The following is a 20,286-nucleotide window of genomic DNA, read 5'->3' as shown; positions in this document are numbered from 1 at the left end:
TTGAAGAGTGAAGTCCCCTGTTATTAACTGTTGACTAAAGACAGTATTGTCATTATACAAATGTTTATATATATTAAAAGTAGAAAAGGAAGAATTTTGCTTTGGCATGAATTTTGCCCTAGCTCTTTCTCGGACTTCCCATTTTACAATGAATGAGTCACTTCACATCTCCTCAGCCTCAGTACTTGTATTTATAGAACAGTGGTAACAACGATTGCTAGAAATGTGTTGCAGGGTGAAGTTTGTTGTTTTGGTTTGTTTTCCCCTGTAGCTCAGGACTTATGGCTAATAATGAAGCTCGGTGTCATGTAACTTTCTACTGCTTTGACATTGCTTTTGTTTCTACAGGGATAAATCATGGCCCTGTGATTGCTGGAGTGATTGGTGCCCGGAAGCCTCAGTATGATATCTGGGGCAACACTGTTAATGTTGCCAGCCGAATGGAGAGTACAGGGGAACTCGGGAAAATCCAGGTAAACATATGAGCCTTGGGATGTGTAACAAATTATTTCTAATTGGTTATGGACTTTTTTTTTTTTTTAATGTGAGTAATCACAAGAATTTCACAAGATTTTCTGATTCTTTTCACACAAAGGTCACAGAAGAAACAAGTAAAATACTACAGGAGTTGGGATATTCCTGTGAATGTAGGGGACTCATTAACGTTAAAGGCAAGGGAGAACTGAGGACTTACTTTGTTTGCACCGAGACTGCCAAATTCCAAGGTATGGGACTGAACTGAGGCTATGATGAAGTTAATCAAAATAGACTTAGAACTGCCTCCCTTCTGTGAAGACTTAGAATTTCCCTCCTTATGTGAAGGACTTTATTCTAAAAACATATATATACTATTCCTATTTCTTCTACATCTCAAGATAAGAGAAATTTTTTGGTTTTGTTTTTGAGAGAAGTTCTGAGAAGTTCCTGGAAGACACGCAACCACCAGTCTGGAAAAGACTACTTTTTCCTGAAACAATTTGAGGATTTACCTGGAATTGCCATGAAGCATTTTCAGTTAGTTCCTTTCCTTACCTGCACTGTGGGAGTCTTAACAGCTCCAGCAACAACGTGCGTGGATGCACTGTAGAAGTCGTTACCACGTTCGACATTCCACTGCTGCACTCTTTGACACAGACCTGCCTACAAACAGTATTGCGTTTGTCACAGAGACGGGCGCAATGGTACTCTGGGCACTGCCAACCCTGCCTTTAATGCTGAACACACTTCACAGCAGAAGGTCGCTGAGCAATGGAAAGATATATCAAATATATCATGTGATAATTGTGCTGAGCTCCTTTGGAAAAAAAATAGTTGCACCGTATCGGATCACTTTTTTATTATCTTCGCCTCCTCCATAGTCGTACCTTGTATTACACAAATGTTGTCATGACCAACAGCTGTTCAGTGTTTACATTGTATTCCACGTTCTCCTTTGTATTTCTGTGCCTCTGTATTTAGTATCTGCATGCACATTTTATACAGTCACATAAATTAATGTCTTTACAATTCAAAAACTGTACCCAGTCGTGAGGAGCACTGAGCACCTGCAGTTTATCCTGCGTGCTTGGTTAGGCAGGCTCTGATAACGGCTTGCATCGCTGACAGCCGGCGGTGTTCTGCATGCTGACTGCATTCTTGAGAGCATGTATGGGAGAAAAGATAATCAGTTTTGAGTTGTTTGGAAACTGAAGAACAGAACTAGTAAGATAGGATTAGAAGCAGTAGCAGATGCTGTATAAACAGAACTGCGTCTGAGGTGGGTTTGGGGTTCTTTCTTCAATCTGACTAGCCCCTGGCTGGTTTATATACCTTTTAAAGGCAATGCAGTTTGTGAAACAAATTGGATTTGAAGGATGTATGGAAAAACATACTCATAATGTAAATGTTTCGGCAGAGCCTCAACACTAAAAGCACACGTAGAGCATTAGTGAGAAGATCGTGGAAATTGCCTTGTCGTAAATTAGTTTAACAGCTTAAAAACTTTACAAACTAATGGCTTTTGCTAATCTCTAAATTAGCATTTTTCTGCTTACTGCAGTTACTTAATCTGTTTTCTGTTGATGGAGATTGATAGTATTTTGTAAGGCTAACATCTTGTGCCCAATTATATGTATTAACTAGGATGGACTCACCCTCCCCCGATATACCACACGTAGCATGACTAAACCGCACAGTGATTAATGAGTGCAACATCCGTTTTGTTAAGCCTTACTCTTCTACAAACAAAGCAGCATTTACTAATATTTCTGGGTTTAGTACTAAACCATACTGGAAAAGTGTTTAACAAGCAGTCCTATTCATCACTGCCGCTTTCTAATTACTGTGTAATTTCTTTAGAAGATGAAGTGAGTATGTTTCAAGACAGGAACAAATGTAAATATTGTCCAACTGTGGATTAAAAATTATGCTTATAGCCTTTGTCAATTTGGTAGGTCAAAACTCTGCTTGCAGTAAGTCTCCAACAGAAAAGAGCATGGTAGCAAACCTTAGTGTGAGGTTGTCTGGTTCATATATGGACTCTGCTGAAGGAGGAAGTTTCGTACTTGGTGTCTTGTGAGTGTAAGGTTAGTGTTGTAGTTGAATAAACTTCCAAACAGTTTTTTCTACGCTTGTATATTTGTAGTAACAGATGCTCAGCAAGCATTTGTTTTGAGATACTTATTTATTGTTTTGTAAGGACCACACGTGTGTCAAAGGCTCCTGTCAGCAGTCTTTGATGTCCTGTGTTAGGTAAAGCGACTATTTGCCTCATGAATGTTTAAAAGTGCATGATGCCTGTAGATAGAGCTGGCTCTGAAGTGTTGCTGTGCGCAGAACTAGTCAAGTGTAGATGTAAGTTATCTAGGAAGGAAAATTTGCTGTTTCTAACAGCATTTTGAAATGCTGCTGTTTACATTACATTGCCTGTCAGGCCAGTAACTTGCTTGGGTGTACCTTCAACTTAACCTCATTCACAGAAGGGGTAGAAAGAGCTGTTGCTTTCCAACTGGAAGAGGTGGGGTTTTGTTGCAGTTTTAAAAGGACGTTACACACTTGCACTGCTCACTCAGTGTCAGTGGACTGTGCAGGGCATGTGTGGAGACAGTAGAGACTGTGTGTAATGAAAAAGGGGTTGTACCTGAGGATGAATTTCTAATTTTTCATCAGAACTGGAATTGTATATGAGAGCTATATTTAACCACAGAAAAAGTTCAAGTTAGGAAGCAACTACATTTAAATAATTGTTTTAAGCAGTCCTTTGAGAGCGAACTGTGAAATTTAAGATTGAAGAACTAACCTTGTTAGAAATAACGTTCCTTACAGCATTACTGTTTTTTTAAACTGAAAAAATGGCACTGTATCTAATTTGAAGAGCTAGTAATGTCTTGAATTTAACAATCTATTTTAAAGAATAAACTTTTGTTTTTACCATTAAATAAAAACTTCCTGAAACTTGTTTGGTTTTGCAGTTATTTTGACGAAGATTCCCATGAAGAGTATTTCTTACACCCCTACAGAGTTAATGAGATTGTTTTTACTCATAAACTCAGTATTTATATTTTTTTTAAAAAAATGTGTAAGTGGAAAATACATAGAGTGACATACTTGCGTTCAACAGCTAAAGAGTAATTTCAGTGCTCCATTTTCTGTCATCTGTGGCCTTCTACTGCACTATATGAAAGGTAAGTGATGGGAAATGAGATGCTATAGAGTGAGCCCGTGATGAATTGGCTGGCACGGTTGCTGTGCATCTTGGTTTCTCCTGTAGCATGAAAATGACTTAAATATTAATGGAAAAATTCATTCCCTGGAGTAATATTTCAGCTGCAATTACCTAGAACTGAAAAAAATTTTAGCGGCGACTTTATTAAGAATTATTCTGGGACAACTGAAACTACTGGAGAAAACCCCAGGTTGGCAGCTCTTTTTGGAATTAATTGTAAAACTTGGGAAAGTTTAAAAACACCCAAATAAACACTTCTGCAGCCGTTTTTAGAGAGTAGGAAGGAAGGGAGTGTAGGGATGATGTTGGCCATAGGACTGGGGGTCCAAGGGTGGAATTCACAATTATGCTTTGCCTTTAAGTTACCTCTTAGTTCACTTCCACACCACTGTGCACAGGAGCAACTGCTATTGGATGGAGCTGAAACACTGCACGTCAGTCCTGCTCGAGTCCAAGGCTATGCTGGTACCGTGGGGTACAAAGGAGCAGCGTTTAAAAAGAGGTAAGGATGCCTGCGGTAGCACCCCCATATTGCGCCGCGTGATCGTGTGCAGGTCACGGGCGAGCGCAGGGAGAAGCCTACTGGCACGAGAGTCCCTGGCTCCGCAAAGAACACTGCCGAGGCGCTCGGGTTCTCCTCTGGGCCCCAAAGCTGTACTGTCAGTCTGCTTTGTCTGCAGTTTTGCTGAGCAGAGAAGTGGCTTTAAATGCCAGGCGTTCTCTAAATACTCTCCTTTCTGGTAAGCAAGCCTGGAGTCGTTATCCAGCTAGTGTTTGGTAATACCCCCCAAGTAATAAGCAGAATTGTCTACGTGAGTGTCCTCAGAGTTGATAGTACCGCACTAATGTGATATTTTTACTTCCTGGCAGCAAGTGGGTTTGTTAGTCTTGCCTTGTTGTCATGATATGTTTCTAAGCTTGCCCTCAAGTTTTAGAATACTAGGAGCAGATGGCATCGTTTCTCTGAGGAGATGCAGCCACATTCAAATTCTCACAAAGCTGATCTTTTGTTAATTCATCAGCCTACATCAGTTTTATTTCAAAAGTTTATTTCTCTTCTGCATGATCGTAAGAGTTGCACAGTCATTTTAAAAAGGGAAACGGGCATGTTCAGATTCTAATGATTTCTGCCCCAACCAGATTCAGATATGGAGTCTATACACTGCTTTTAGAAACTTCTCGTCGAGTCCCTGCACCATACATAGGCACATTTTCACTTACGCTTTGAGTCTTCCAGACACTTAACAATCTAGGAAAACTTCAATGCTGCAGAGGAGCTTTAAAATAATGAGGAATGCAAAAATAATAATTTAGAGTTACTTCTGCTACATAAATGCACTAATACACCATTCAATTTCAAATGTCATCAGTTCCAAAATTTAATAAACAAAAGTAGTTTATCACACACTGTACACATGCTCGGTGAGTGCACCTGAAGGACATTTATCTGGTTCTTAAACAGAATCAAACAAACAGCTGTGAACTGGGCCGAAGCTTCAGACTGCGACTGGACTGCACTCGTTTTCAGGGCTGGTGACAGTCTTTTTAGGTTCTTGCAAGTCTGAAAGTTTACAACAGATACCAGGTCAATGAGTGTACAGAACTGTTAAATGACAGAAATGCAGATGCAATAGAGTACTCCTAAAGCTGTTGGTGCAGATAGTCCTGAGTTAGCTGTGTGCTCTGCAGCAGTCCCAGAAAATACCCTGTGTCAGTTCGTTCTGTCACATAGCCTCTCTTGTACAGTGCTATGAAAAAGAAATTGCTCAGCAATTTTGAAATTGAGATTTCTTGAGCAGTTTCCTTGAAAAGATAAGTAAGTTGCTGAACTAATCCTGCTCTTTTCATTAAATAACATCTTAACAGAAATTTTTTATAAACCACAGATTGAGTAGATTTGTTGTGTGAATTAACGTTTCTTGAAAGGAAATTCTGACCTGCCTTAAAAATTGGGGACGAACACAAACTCCGGGCACGCTTTTACCGTTCACGTGCCACAAGGGGGAGATCTGGTTCTGGCACTTCCCCACTGACCCGATGCCTTCATCCAGCAAAACCAGTAGCTGCTTTTGGCTGGATGAGCCGGGCTGAACTGATGCTGTCACCTTCCAAAGCTCTACAGCTGGCCAAATGAAGCAAAAGGAGCGCACAGCCAAAAGCGTGGAGAAGGAGAAAGTGTGATGGCCTCCTTGTAACGCTTCTCTTGTAACTTCATGCTAAATGGAAAACCTAAACTTGAATGGACTGCCAAGCTTTAAAATTTGGCAATGCTGTAAGATGAGTGGTAAAGTAACTACTTTGTGTAGCTGAATCAAAGTTCCATACATCCAAAAAATTAATTTTGGACTGAGACCAAACACAGCAACTTTCCATTAGAAACAGAATTTTAAAAAGGGGAGAAGAACTCAAAGTTGGAACTAAGTTACTGCAAGTTCTACCGCAAACCAGTCTAATGATTTGCAGATGTGGTTTTGTTTCAGTTGAAGAGATGCCGCAATACATTTTTGTATACTCACCCTCTGTCAAATCTACCCAGCTGTCTTCTGTCTCAGGTAGAGGAACTGAAATTCCCATTGCTTTCCGGATTCCGTACGTACTAACAATATCACCTGGAGTCACTTGTTGTGCAAGTTCTTTCAGGTTATTGGTTACTCTCTCCGCTAGAAAAGAAACACAAATTGCTGAAATGAGACCTTCACCCCGTAAACAGTTTCATTATTGAAGTACAAATGGAACTACGTTAAGTAATGTTTCTGCAATAGAAGAGTTTTGTTATACGGTGTGCAATCACACAAGCCCTGCTGGGAACTGTAAAAGAGATGGTTAAGAAGAACAGGAGGGATGAAATGGCTGCTGACCAAGGCCTGCTGCTATCAAGAACCACAGACTGTTAAGGAGTAAGCTGCTGACGCCTGGGTCGCACTAACGTAGCTAATGTAGCACTAACTAAAGAGCTGGTGGCACCCACAGAGCAGCTGCGTTAGTCGTGTCCAGCGTTTAGTTTTGTATTATGAACTCGAGAGACTGTTCTTGTTACTACACATGTAGTTTTCCCTCACAAAGGCAGCTGTAAGTACTTAAACTTGTTAGGAAAGGTAGTATTCAATTGGTTTAGACTTTGTATAATGCTGACTTGGTAATATTTCTCCAATAATGGGGAATTAATCTTATCACAGCAAGGCGGTTATTTCAGACCACACATGCTATAGCTGACGTTGCACTAGTTAGTTTGACTTGCAAAACAGACACCCTCTGCCTGCTGTCCTATCTTGCCTGGCTGCCGTTAACACAGGCTGTGTAATTGAGCTGTGAGACAAGCTTTGCTCAGATAATTGAAGAATGAATGATTGGTCTGAACTGGTGTAGTAAAATCGAGTGACAACTAGATCAAACCTGGAATAAAGCTAGCCTTGCTTGGTAACGCTTAGGCAACCCCAGTTCAAAGACATTGTAAAAATCATGGAGGTAGAGGCGTTTGGCAATCATCTGCCCCATGGCACAGAGAAAGCTCCCACTCAGTTCTAGGGAAATTTATTAATAAAGAGGAAATACATGTAATTACTGTTCAAAACTTTCATATAGCTTTACATACAAAAAACCTTAAATCAATCTTCTAGGCCCGACAGGGCATGTATTCTGCGCTATGACTGTTAAACCTTTGTCCTCTTGGAGTTGATACAAGTTGGGACTTGATCAGTTCTGCAAGAATGATCAGAAAAAGCTTATTTACCCAAGTGCATCTCTCTGTAAGATGGCCCCAGAAGACAAATCATATTAGGGGGTGGTTTTGTACTTAGTCGTTCATTTTGAGCATCCTGGAGTTCTCTCAGCAGCTTTGTTGTTTCATCAAGTTTCCTCTGGAAGATTTCAGCCTCTGTTTAATAAAGCAAAGAAAGTCTTAACTAGTAAGAGAGGATGTTTACTTACGTTATGACAAATATGGCGAGGCTAACTATGTGAAGGGATTGAGAAACTGAAACAGTTACAGATGTATCAGAAGTGCAGGTACCAAGAAAACTCACCCTCAGACTCAAACTCCTCTATAGGCATGCCAAAGTTCCTAACAGCTTTTAGTGCTGTCAGTCTGTCGTTATTTGCAGAGTCCAACCTGGCAGCAATATCAATTTCCATAATCTAAAAAAAAAAACCAAAAAAACCAGCAACTAATAATTTAGATAATATTTAGATCAGTCCCGTAATAACAAAATTGTCTGGCGAAAATCAGAACACAAAGTTAGTTAAAACTAGTCTGCTCTACAAATAATTGAACATAGAGAAGGAAACCTGAAAAGACCCTGTGAAACTCTGATTGTCCTATAGTTACTCAGTTTACTATTCTGTTTCATACTCATATAGAAAATGGCATCTGCCAAAAACACTGGGGCCATGCACAAATGATGCAGTAACTTAAGACCAGCATCCCAATAAAAAAAAAAAAAAAAAAAAATTCCTTGAGCTCACCTAAACCAGAGTTTATCTAAGATCTGAGGCCAAAATTCAAAACCAGCCTGGGTACCGGCTGCAGATGAAGGCTACAGGACAGCAGCCCTTTCCCCAGGACCACTGCTATGCTGTTCTAATTGAACAAAGCTTGGGTGGAATGATTTTGGAGATGGTGGGTGCTGACAGGGGCACAAGGTATTTCAGAAAACTTCTCGGAGACAGCTATGTATCGTGTGGTATTTTACACTTACATTACAAGCTCATGTTAAACCAAATCAGATAGGAACAAAATAACGACAGCTGCCAACCAGAAGCTCTAACACATGGTCAATCACAAACAAAATTTACATAAGCATTTGCTTGCAGTTCTCTTGGCATACAGACTCGTTTAAGGCTTACTTTGCAGATTCTTACTCTCCGAATGCCTACAACACAGTGTGCCGTTGTCACGAGTCACGCGGTGTGTATTTACAGCTTGTCAAAGTCTCAGGGTAGCCGCACAGGCCTTACAGCTGACTTATAACTGTGGGGTGAAAGTAGTTAATTCACATAGCAAAAATTTACCTTTACATCTTTCATTGCATCACTTCTTTCATGCAGGCCTTCAGCTTCCTCCAATGGCTGAATAGAAAGGATTTTTAAAGAAAGCATTAAAATTAATCTTTTCTTTAAGTTCAAAGTAAAACCTTACAAAATGCAGTATTTTTAAAGTGAGGTAAATACCCAATGTCATAATGACCTTTCTCTGTAAGCCAAGTTACAAAGTAGCTATTTTTAGCTATCTTTTTTCAGATATCAAAGTTTACTAAAATACATTTTTACAGCACACATTTTATTGTGCTATGCAAAGTCCACATGCTCTTCCCCAGTGACGTCGCATCAGAGGTAATTGCTGGAGGGCAAGAAGAAAAGGAAGGATCATTGTCAGAGGCTGAAATGTATTCTGTGTCTGTACAGAACTGCACTTTTCTTAATACCTGCTGCAGTAGTGGTTGAACCCTGTAAGTCAGTGGCACTACAGGGTACTAAAAACAAGCTAACCTGGTAATGCTAAGCAAAGGTCTGAACAGGGGCTAAAGCTTGATCTTTGATCCGTGAACTATTTCTAGTATTAATTCAGCTAATATCTGACCCATTAGTGGAAGGCTACGATCTGCTTATTTCAGTAGTTTACACTGCTGTGAAACGCAAATCAAGACTTTTAGGTAACAGGAACTGTCCTGTGCAGATTCTCAACTAATTCTCGGATTGTCAATGAAGTTCAGACTGTCAGTCAGTCCCTTAGATTCCAGTTATGTTTGGCATAAACCAGTACTGAAATCTCCTGAGGATTTGAAGAAAAGCTGCTGTTCAGTATTTTTATATAGCACATACTTGAGTTTAAAAGCACTGCACCAAGTAAAGGGGAAAACTAGTCACTAATTCTGAACTAAACGGTGGCTGCTAGGAACACGATAAACTGTTCATGGAAACAAGGAAACCCAGCCACGATCACCTCATCTGCAAACAACTGCTTGTTGATATTTTCTTACTAAATGGAACAGGAGCTAGTGCTAATGGGAGTGGGAGAGCAGACAGAGAAAAAATGTGTGACTATCTACAATATTTTTTAAATTTTCATGTTTCACTAATTAACAACTCAGAATAATTGCTTTCCAGAAAAATCCATCCACTGGAGACGAAGATCAGTCTTCATTTTCAAGTTTTACCAGTTAAAAGGGAGGTCATCAATAGGCTTAGCATCTCTCTAGCTTCACAGCTTGTGTGCTGAGACCAGACAGTTCACAAACCCACTCTTACCGTTTCCAGTTCTCTGAGAGCTCTAGAGTGTCCTCCTTTAGTCAGAACATCGAGCAAACTATCAGCCATTAAGAAAGGATAATCTTGTGATTTCATCAAAAAATCATGAATGCTGAAAGATCAAAAGACAGTTAAGGTAGCTGCTTTCATACCAAACATTCAATGCAAAAAAGAAGTTACGTAAAGTCAAACCTGTATGTACAGCACAGAAAAGGCAATGCAGCACAGAATTTATTCTAAATGGCTTGCTTTAGTTATCCGTGCCTTTTGTAGCTGAGGAACCCACTCGGATTCCTAACCAAAACTGAAAAACTAGGAAAAGGATACTGCCTCAGGCAGCTGCATCAAACCGAAAGCAAACGTGTGCAGGCACTGAACATTTGCACTGTACTTCAGCATTCCCACATTTCATATGAATCTGTACCACTGTCTATTCTATTTTTAAGATTCTTGTAAAACAAAAAGACTTTAAAGCTGAAGTTTTTATAACCAGAATAATAAAAGCTATGAGAATTAATTATTATTACTGTCATAAATAATATGAAAATGAAGCAGTATACACACACTACTTAATTCTTAAATTGTGAATCGCTATCTCCGGACTCGGCTCTCCCACTATGACCATAATAGTTCGGTCAGTATTTGACCACTCACTCCAGGCAGCAATTAAGTTCATGAAAGTTAAAAACCCAGTTTGTATAAACAATTGTACCACTCAACATTTGTCTGGCTTTGAACATGAGTCCTTCAGAGTGACTCATAAATATACTTAAATTTTAGACTGTGCATGCCTCTGTATCAGTAGCATCAAAATCCTTCAATCTCGGCTATTTTTACTTTGCAAATACTCTCATTAAAGTATTTGTTTCTTAAAACAAACAAAACCCAGTAGGCTAGAAGGACAGTAGTGACCTCATTTAACAGCAAAGACATAGCCCATACTGCAGAGAGTGGCACGTAACTGCTACACACCAAAGCTGCAACACGCAGCCTAGGGGTTTGGTTACCTGAAAGATCCTGGATTAGAGTCCTCCCCATACGTTGAATAGATCAAATCAGAGTCTTCTTTGCTTATGTTGGCAAATGTAGAGTCATATGTTGGGGCATAGGAACTATAGGGTCCATAATTCAAGTATGTCACTAATGAATAACAACATTACTAATTACTACCTCTGACATGCGTGTATCACAGACAAGTGGCAACGGATTGTAAAACAAGCCCCAAAAAGAAACTATAGGAACATTATTTCTTATGGTGAAGACAAACTTTCACAGAATACCAGCTGTTCACACTGTAACATCTTTTAGTAATACCTGCATCAATTGCATTTTAAATTTACAAATGTTTTATTAACAATACTCTATGCCTTAACACAAAATGAAAATTCAGTCTGGTGCCGGTAACAGGCTCCCAGGCTCCCCACTATGCCCTTTCAAAGCTAGCAAAAGGCAGCATCTATCTGGTATAGCTCCTCTGCTCAATATAGATCAACATTTTACTAAATACACCTCCCCTTTTATATGTGTAAATTAAGCTAGATTTTGTCATGTGCTGTTTAGTTGTGATAGGTAAAGCACACTATTGCACGTACCACTAAAAAATATTAGTTCCAAAATATTTGAGTGCCAGTAATGAGATCAACATATTTTGTTTCTATACAGATGAGTATTTATATCTAAAAAAAAAATTAAATTCAGCACTTGCCTGGAGTAACCTTGTTTCTTTTATCTTCCTTGAATCCTTGTAATGTATTAACTCCCGACTGAAGTCTTCCTGCCGTCATACCCAGCTTTACAGGGCAGTAACCTGGTTCTACAACAGGACATATCAAAATACAGAAACAATGAAGGCATAGTTGAGCGACATAGGAAGATTTCCAAACTCATTTAATACTCCTAGCCAGAAGCTTCAGAATAAACAGGATACAACTTTCAAAGTGTGTTTTCCTCTCCAAATGCTTCATACTAAAGACTGTCTGTAGTCTTCAATATGAACCCAGATCAAGTAAGTGGTAACACCAGTTAAGTACAGAAGATGTAACCTCAATGTTTTCACGATCAGTCTTCCTCCTTCCTGTCCTCCCCTAACAGAGGCTGCATCGTTAAAGAGGATCTGATTCTTAACGTGAAAGACCACATTATTTATTCTTACTGACATTTCCTACTGCACAAATCGGGGCAAGGCAGAAGCCAAGTTTTCCGCTTGGTTTCTGTCCATTCTAGACCCAGTCAGTTCAGCTCTGTAATGTGCTGGCAGTTAGATAATCTGTCAAGCACCTGCACCCTTCTAGCTAGCGGCACTACATGGACGGCACTGACAGGCCAGAATGATGTAGGACCCAGACAGCTCCCTGTGGCCAACTGGGGAACATCAGTGACCTTTTGGGCCAGCAGACACTGCGCTCTGTACATGGACCAGACTTCAGGGTGTCCAGGAATTAAACGTGCCCAGGCATATGGCTGGCAGTCTCCTCTCCACTGGCAAAAGCTTTCTCTTGCAGCTCCCACAAACAACTGATGAAAAAAGGAGAAGGAACAGCCACTGAGGGCTCCCTCCAGCTGCTCCAAACAACAGCACAGCTGGCCCCCATCTCCATGCTCCCTCAGCTGCAGATTTTTAAATCCAGACCTTTACCAGACTGTAAAGAAGCATTAGGTTCTCGGCCAGCATTTGCTGATCCGCCCCAGCAAAAAAGCAGCAAACCAGGTAGGTGAAAGTGGTTTGTTACACGAACTGTGCCAACATACCTCCTGCAGTAAGGTCAACCGGATTAAGAAGGCCCAGAGTCGTTGTACCATCTGGTTTTCTTCTTTCAAATTCACACTGAAATAAGATCACACTATTTTAATTTACATACGAGTTGAAATTCATGGTCCTTAAACTAATAAAAACATGTAATGAAACTGTTCTATCTCCAGGAATTGGAACGATCAGCCTCAGAAATGAGCGCTGCTCTTTTTTATTTTCACTAGATAACTTCCATTATTGGTATAAGCACAAGAAATTAAGAAATTATGATAAATATTAATGTTTCTGCATCGGCTAAGAAACAAAACATGTAATTCATGGAGAAAGTTAAATGAGCCCCGCATTACCAAACTGGGTTCCTTTTCCTGTAACATTAATAACCTTTGATCAGATATGTGGCTGTTCCAGAACTACGGGGTTTTCTGCAGGTCAGATGTGAGATATTTTCTTGAGATTGCTCCTATTCACCCTTTTCTACTACTTTATCTAAAATGTCTGAAAAATTAAGCTGAACTTGCTCTGCTGATGGAATTCAGTCATTCAACTGATACGCCTTTTTTTTTACCCTTACAATGTTACACAGATGGTCAGTTGTGTAAAATGGTGTAAACTGTAGTAAAAGCATACCTTGACTTTCAACTGACGTAAGGTGCCAAGTAAGCCTGGTTTATGAAAAAGTGAAAGGAGTTACCAAATACACAAAGATTCACCTGGCTGTTTGCAAGTCGTCTTGTTAACTTTCCTCCAGATTCTCTCACAATACGATCAATCTGCTCTTGTTCCCTCTCCAAGCTATTGTTCCGTAATTTCTCTTCAAGTAGATCTTTGTCCTTCCTGTGAATAAAACCCACACAAATTAGTTACTAGCTTTAACAGATTTGACAGACACCAATTGGCTAAATGTCACAAAAGGATACCATGAAGAAACTGGTTTTGCCAACCCTACAAACTGTTTTAATACACAAAACAACTAACAAAAAACCCCGCCATTTAAAGTCACTGTATTTAATATAGCTAGGAAAAAAATACGTGACAAAGATTTGTACCAGCAAATGCCTTTTTATGTTAGAAATTGTAAAGGTCTCTATGTTTAGCATACTTCAGCGGTACTGATGTCTTAGTTTAGGATGTTGCTAGATTTTACGTTATCAATCCCACAGAACTAACAAGGGTATTTTTGGTAAAATATTAGATAGCCTGAATTTCAGTATCTGTATTTTCAACTCTGTGAAAACAAAGTCACTGCTATTTCAGAACACTGAAAGGGGTACTTCCAGATATTAAAAGGTATTTCAGGAAGTACATGTTCTGTAGCTATGCATTTACACATTTCAAGTACAAGTGCTACACAAAAAAAAATAAAGTACTTGAAATTGGCTATACAGTGATTTGTACCAACACTTTAAAAGGTCATGTTTGCAAGCTTTCTCCAAAACAATACTACTTCTGTGAAACAGACAGGAAAACAGAAAACAGTCCAAGGAATGGAGTTGATGAGCAGTACGGGGTTACCTACATAAAACAAATGATGATATCATAAAAGATTCTAAACTTATTTATTTCTGGTATATGAGGGTGCTTTATATAAATGTTGCTCCTTTGACATGAAGAAGTCTTAGTGTATACGCAGTACCAGAAAGAGAGAAACCCACATCCACTGGTCCCTAAAAGTCATCTTGTTTCAGCAGCATTTAAAGGGTGCATCCTGTAACTGTTACTGAGATAATACTTCACTTTTTGTGGTCTTTGCTAGGTGTTTTGGATGCTTTGGTGTCACCATCCACAGGTTCTCCTTTGTCTTTCCCAGGACCATTTTCATCTTCCCCAGTCTGCTGCAGTTCCATCTTGTCCTTCTGCTTCCTCGTCTTCTGCAGGTCAGCCATGAATTCTATACTTTGTTTAAGGCTCTGAATCCTTTCCTAAAAAATATCGGAATCCTTTTACTTGCTACTTCAATGATCTTCCTAAGGTACACGTAGAGAATTATTTTATTTCAGTTCTTTCATTCTTATACTAGCAAGTATAAAGGCAGTTTAGAAAACAAAATATTAAATCCAAATATTTCTTCAATAACTGACTAGTAGCAGTACTATAGCATGACCCTTAAAACAATATACTATTTATATTCTAATATGCAAACATTTGACATTAAGCAAGTTTTTATTAATTTTCATGAGATCCCTGTAAGAAAAGTGGAATGAAAGAGGGGTCAAAAAGGAAGCGGCATATGATTTTCATATTTTGGTTTGTATTTTCTGTTACCTGGCTAAGTATCTTCATCCCTGAGTGAAGCAGTTTTTTTGCAGCTTTGTAGTAAATGGTGTCGGGCTTGTTGTAAATCATTGCATTAGTACACATCAGCTTGAAGTTATCCTGTACAGACATTAATAATTTTGGAATGAAAGTTAAAATTTTATAGTACACTGTATTAAAATCTTTGTTGAAAATGCAGTGTCTTGAGCTTTAGGGAAAAAGAACTTCTAAGAACATTTTTAATTAATCAACTTAAGAAATCTGTTTGTTTAAAAATCTAAACATAAATAAGTATGTAAATTAGATTCAAGTCTCAAAACTAGCACCCCAATAAACATCCTGAAAGTATTCTTAAGTGGTCAGTATTATTTGCAGTTTTTAAAGTTTTAATGGAAGTCCTTTTAGCTAAAATTACCCACTTCCCTGACCAATCAGCAGTCATTAAGAGAAAAATAAACTGAAGCAATGTAAAAAAGACAAGAAAGCTAACTTTAGAAACAGAAAAGCTGCAATTCAAAGTTAAATCATTATAAGGAATATGCCAAAGTTTCAGATACACTGAAAAGAAATGTATGCTTGTTTGAAGTTTCTGGAATGACTGCGTTAGAAACTTCACTTCTATATTCATTGCAGAGCCTCTACAGGTAGGTACGTTCTATCACGTGCTCAGCTGCTTCCAAAGAGGAAAAGTTAACATGAAGAACTAACCAGAAACAGCTGCAACAACAGGGAATATTCATCTTACTTTCTGGAGCTCTAAAGAAGAATGTGCAAGAAAATACAAACAATACTAAATCAAAACCTAACATCTGCCTAAGTTCAGCTGCTAATCACACACAAATTACACAATTCTCAGGTCCTCATCTAGCCCAGTAAAGAACTAGAGAATATTTCTGCTGAAGAAAAAACAACTCCCCACACCTTTCAAAAGCTTTAGGGGCCTTCAACACAGGCCTTCCAATCCACTGGACATGCTACAGCACAGGGTTAAGTGGTTGCTGCCAACAGGACGGAGCTCATCTTGCCTTCACTGGTTGTGGATCTACATGACGAGATAAGCCTGGCTAGCATGGAGGGGACAGGAGGAAATGACGAAGTAGTAACAAACAGGCAAATACAATAAATTCACCAGACTCCTTGTTTTTTGAGAGGCAATACATTCAAAAAAAGAGCAGTCAGAAATGCTAACATTTTCATTCTTAAGTAAAGATCTAAAATGACACACTATGACAGGTTCTATTTAATCCTGCATAAAACCTGAAACCATCCAAATCTTTTCCAGATGCGTATTTACAATCCAGAAGTGTTTTCTCTTTCACGACCACAACTTATTTGCTCACAAAAATTCAACAAGAAACATTTCTTCACGCAGACGAACTGGTTCTTTTGGCATCTTCTAGAGTTCAAGTCAGCTGAGCAACAATAACACATCTCTGTAGTCAAAATAACATTCATGGAATTACCTTTAATTCTTCTATGGACTGGTAGCCATTGTTTTTGATCTTCTCTTTCATTGTACTAAAATCCATAGGGTTTTTAATGATCATGGAATAGCCAGGGGCAATAAAGTCAGTCACAGGAAATGAAAAGAAAGAACTTGGATCCTTTCTGTAAGAAATGAAAAGAGTTTTTAATGTTTCAACTTATAACAAAGAACATATTGAGCTTGGAATTAAATAGAAAGGAAGGACAAAGTTGAAAAGGAATCAAAACCATAAAGCTAGAAATGGCTTGTGTCAGCATAATCTTTCGCTTTCAAAGGTTGAGAAGATCCCATCCACAATTCCATATACCAAAAAAGTGCTACAAACGTATGTTAGAAGCTAGCTCTACATTTTGATAACTACCTGTGTTCCCGAGATTAAAAAAAATCCCACACTTATTTTAGGTTTTGGCTTTCCAAAAAGTGGTTTTGTACTATAATTAAGTCATTGAAAAATAAAGGGAACAAATGTTGTAAGAATGTATACTTGTCATTCATCGCTTACTCTGAAATTAACAGAAAGGAAAGCCTGTTGCTAAAAGCTGTGATAGAATGTGTGTATTATTAATTTTCAGGTTGCTTAATGTTAGTAGTTTTTTGCATTAAAATATCCTAAGACTTTCAGTGATCTCTGACATACACTGATGTTCCTGGGTGCTTCTGATAGCATTAAAATCAAAAGTAGTTGGTTGGTATTTTCTCCTTAGGAGCAGGCCTAGTTGACAAGGTGTGCAAGAATCTCTCCTCCAGAACCACTGGTTTTTGGTTTTTTGCTTTTCACTAAACTCTGTAGCGTGAGACTGGCTGCCTAAACCCCTGTTGATACTACACACACTGCCGAGGCCCTTGGCGCTTCAGGCCTTTTTCCTGAGCCTTACTCACAGATTTCTACTCCAGGTTGCTACAGAACAGTGACAAGTATTTTGCTATACAGACTGCAGAAGCATACGGCGCAGATATTCTGCGACACCTGTGGAACACCTGCACAACAGCTTCCAACCGAGACCGAAAGTGGCTGCTCCTTCTGTATGAATGGAGAGGTAGCCAAAACAAAGACACGCACTTTCTGATAGTTGGGGGGTAGTTGCTTGAAACTGAGACCAAGGTCTTGAACATTTAAGGTTAAGAGAGAACTTGCAAAGTTTCAATTTTAATGTGGTCAGACAGGTAAAGGTAAAAATCTTTTAATCACCGTCATACAAGACATCCAGATATTCTTAATTCTTAATGTCAATAAAGAATATCTTAAACCACTTGAAAGATTGCAAAGTCTGCAAATCCAATTTTTTTAATCAAAAGACTTTTGGTTAATGAGACAGCAAGAGAACATGGTTTAAGGTTTCAAGTGTGTACTTCCTTTTTATAGTAAATAATGCTAAAAATGGGAGAACCCAAAAGTTTGGCAAGTTAAATTGAAATTCTTGTGCCTCTCTGAAAAAAGGGTTCTTATAAAGAAAGCATCACTTTATTGGAGAACTGTCCTATTTTTGAAAGTTTTTAAAATGTACTTTTAACTGAAACTGGAGGTATTTGCAAGAAGCCTAAATTGAGGAGAAGTTGTAAGAATCCATTCTTTACCTAGTACTTACATTCCTAAAATAGTCCCGCTAGCAATGTATTTAGCAATAATATTTCCGTTCAGCTTTTTATATGCCTCTTCCCTTAACGTATGTTCTTTTCATTTCATAGCTCTGAAAGCCTGTAGCACAGACATTTACCTCTGCAGCTGCCTCATGAGTTGATTCAGGGCTTCCTGAAGTGGTGTCTGCTCCACCTCTAGACCAAAAAAGCGAGGGGAGAAAAGGTGTGAGACAGAACTGACTGCAAGAGGTACTAAACTTCCAAGATATAAGGAATTAACTAAATAAAACTGACGCAACTTAAGAATTCATCACAAAATGAAAGAATACAGTGGCAAAACCCACAACATACGTAGGGGATCTACTTTTCTCATTGGCCTTACTAACATTCTGCTCACTCTGACATAGCTATCAGGTACCATTCCACAAAAGAAGTATACAGTAACATCATTTCAAGTTCTTGTATGAGATGAGGGAAACCACAGATGGCAAAAGAAGTCTTGCTATAGAAACAAAGAACAATAAAATCTGAATCAACTAAACAAAACTGCAATTAGCAAAAGAAATGTCTTCCGCCCCCCCTACCTTCCTGTTTTGATAAAGTACTCATCAATGGTTTCTCTGTTGGCAATTCCAATCTGATGGGGGTCTGACATTTCATTTCCTGTTCTCCCTCACTGTCTGCATGGTCCCGATCTCTTCTCTTTTTCTCCTCCTAGAAGGAGAAAGATCATTTCAGAAGCTTAGAGAACCTGCAAAACCAGTGTTATTACTGTACGTAAGTCTCTGATTTTTCAAACAACCTCACATATTTAAAAAAAAAAAATAGTTTTTAAGTCTTCAAAAACCTTGCATTATTTATGTACTGCCTCCATCTGCTGGACAATAAAGTAATCCAGCTATACAATGCAATGTATCACAGAATTTTTTAAAAAATGCGACAGACAGCCACTTATAGCATGACAGGAACGACTCTGCATAGAGAATTGTCTCCAGTGAAGCCCCTAAGATGATTTTTGAAGATTTTAGAAAAAATACTAAGAAATAGTCAGGAAATTTAAAAATAGAGGTACCCATAGTGGTTCAAATAAACGTGTTACAATTACTTATCATGTTAAGACCCCAAAGAGGGAAATACACTTTGGTGCTTTTTAATTAAGAACTTGTAAAGTCTTCATTCTGTTTTATATAAATAGATTTATTTAGACACAGAATTCTCCCCTCCCTTTTTAATTTTCTGTGCTCTTATACTTGCAAATATTTTTTGAAAGACAAGAAATTTCAGATGACTTCACTCATTTTCTAATAAAGGTACCTGGAGAAAAGGAATTGGCAAAACTAATTGCTTTATGTATTCTTGAATGTATTCCAATTTCAGGATGCAAGTTACAGTCATACCTGCTCCCCCTTTGATGAGAAGACTAGAGTAAAGTCAAGCTTTTTTTTTTTTGCTAGAATGCACTAGCATCAACATGTACCTTAACTTTTCTCTTCCTTTTCTCCTTTTCTTCTCCGGGAACTTGTTTTTCTCCTTTCTTTCTCTTTTTCCTTTTTCTGTCCTTGTGTTTTTCATGTTCAGATTTGTCATCGTAGAGGCTCGAATCCAGCCCTGCATTTCCAGTAGACAGCTCGGCCACTTCGCTCCCTCCAACTTTCAGCACCAGCTTCAGCGGCTTCTCCACGTACTCTGGGAGCAGCACGGAGAGAAGCCGGGTGAGCGCCCAGGCACCGCGCCCTCACGCCCCGCTGCCTCGCGGATCCGCACAGGCGGTCGCCAGCCCAGCCCAGACCCCGCAGCTGATCCCCCTGCTCCCCCAAAGGGCGGCAGAGCCGCTGGGCCGAGCCCCAACGCCCTCCGCAGCCCCGGGCCTCACCGGCGCCGCGAAGGCCACTCTCCCCGACCCCGTTTCACCCCAAAGTTCCCAACCCGCCCCGGGCGGCCCCCTCCCCCCCCGACCCACCCTCATAGGGGTGCTTGTCCGACTTGTGCTTCTTGTGCTTCTTCCCCATGGCGATGGCGGCCCGACCGGGTAGGCCGCGCCGTTCTCGCTCGGACCGCCCCGCCAACGAGGGAGAGAGGAGAGCGCGGCCGCGCAGCGCCCCCCGGCGGGCTGGAGGTTCGGCGAGTCGCGCTGCAGCCGGCGCAGGCGCGAAGGCGGCGGGCGGCAGTCGGTTGGCTTGGCCGGGGCTGCTGCGTACCAGCGCCGGTGAGCGGGGACTTTGGGCGGTTCTCTGTCACGAGTAGCCGGGTCAGCCGCGCCTGGCCTTCTTCAGC

At 39.7% G+C, this 20,286-nt stretch overlaps 2 protein-coding genes across 4 annotated transcripts in view; one reads left to right on the top strand and one right to left on the bottom strand.

The window, feature by feature from the left end:
* ADCY7 (adenylate cyclase 7) overlaps positions 1 to 1,338 on the top strand; it is a 62,657-nt gene extending 61,319 nt beyond the window's left edge. For both annotated transcript variants that reach the window (XM_075434182.1, XM_075434184.1), the window contains 3 exons: positions 349 to 473; positions 596 to 725; positions 912 to 1,338. In XM_075434182.1, coding sequence (XP_075290297.1) covers positions 349 to 473; positions 596 to 725; positions 912 to 1,087 — 431 coding nt within the window. In that variant the 3' untranslated portion in view covers positions 1,088 to 1,338. The remainder of the gene's footprint in view (positions 1 to 348; positions 474 to 595; positions 726 to 911) is intronic.
* Positions 1,339 to 1,551: 213 nt separating this feature from the next.
* Positions 1,552 to 20,073, bottom strand: BRD7 (bromodomain containing 7). Of its 2 annotated transcripts, none has more exons than XM_075434185.1 (17): positions 19,973 to 20,073; positions 19,490 to 19,698; positions 18,597 to 18,726; positions 18,150 to 18,207; positions 16,412 to 16,556; positions 14,958 to 15,068; positions 14,430 to 14,614; positions 13,406 to 13,529; positions 12,695 to 12,770; positions 11,652 to 11,759; positions 10,954 to 11,086; positions 9,947 to 10,058; positions 8,711 to 8,767; positions 7,726 to 7,837; positions 7,434 to 7,577; positions 6,220 to 6,363; positions 1,552 to 1,634 (listed from the first exon to the last, which is right to left on the bottom strand). In XM_075434185.1, the coding sequence occupies exons 1-17, from the start codon at positions 20,019 to 20,021 to the stop codon at positions 1,552 to 1,554; spliced, it is 1,980 nt and encodes a 659-aa protein (XP_075290300.1). In that variant the 5' UTR covers positions 20,022 to 20,073. The 2 variants fall into 2 exon arrangements, with proteins under 2 accessions (XP_075290300.1, XP_075290301.1); XM_075434186.1 differs by lacking the exon at positions 1,552 to 1,634 and adding an exon at positions 5,053 to 5,264.
* Positions 20,074 to 20,286: the final 213 nt, after the last annotated feature.

The sequence above is a fragment of the Opisthocomus hoazin genome, chromosome 12, assembly GCF_030867145.1.
Source record: "Opisthocomus hoazin isolate bOpiHoa1 chromosome 12, bOpiHoa1.hap1, whole genome shotgun sequence".
NCBI classification, from domain to species: domain Eukaryota; kingdom Metazoa; phylum Chordata; class Aves; order Opisthocomiformes; family Opisthocomidae; genus Opisthocomus; species Opisthocomus hoazin.
This window is presented reverse-complemented; position numbering and strand designations above follow the sequence as displayed.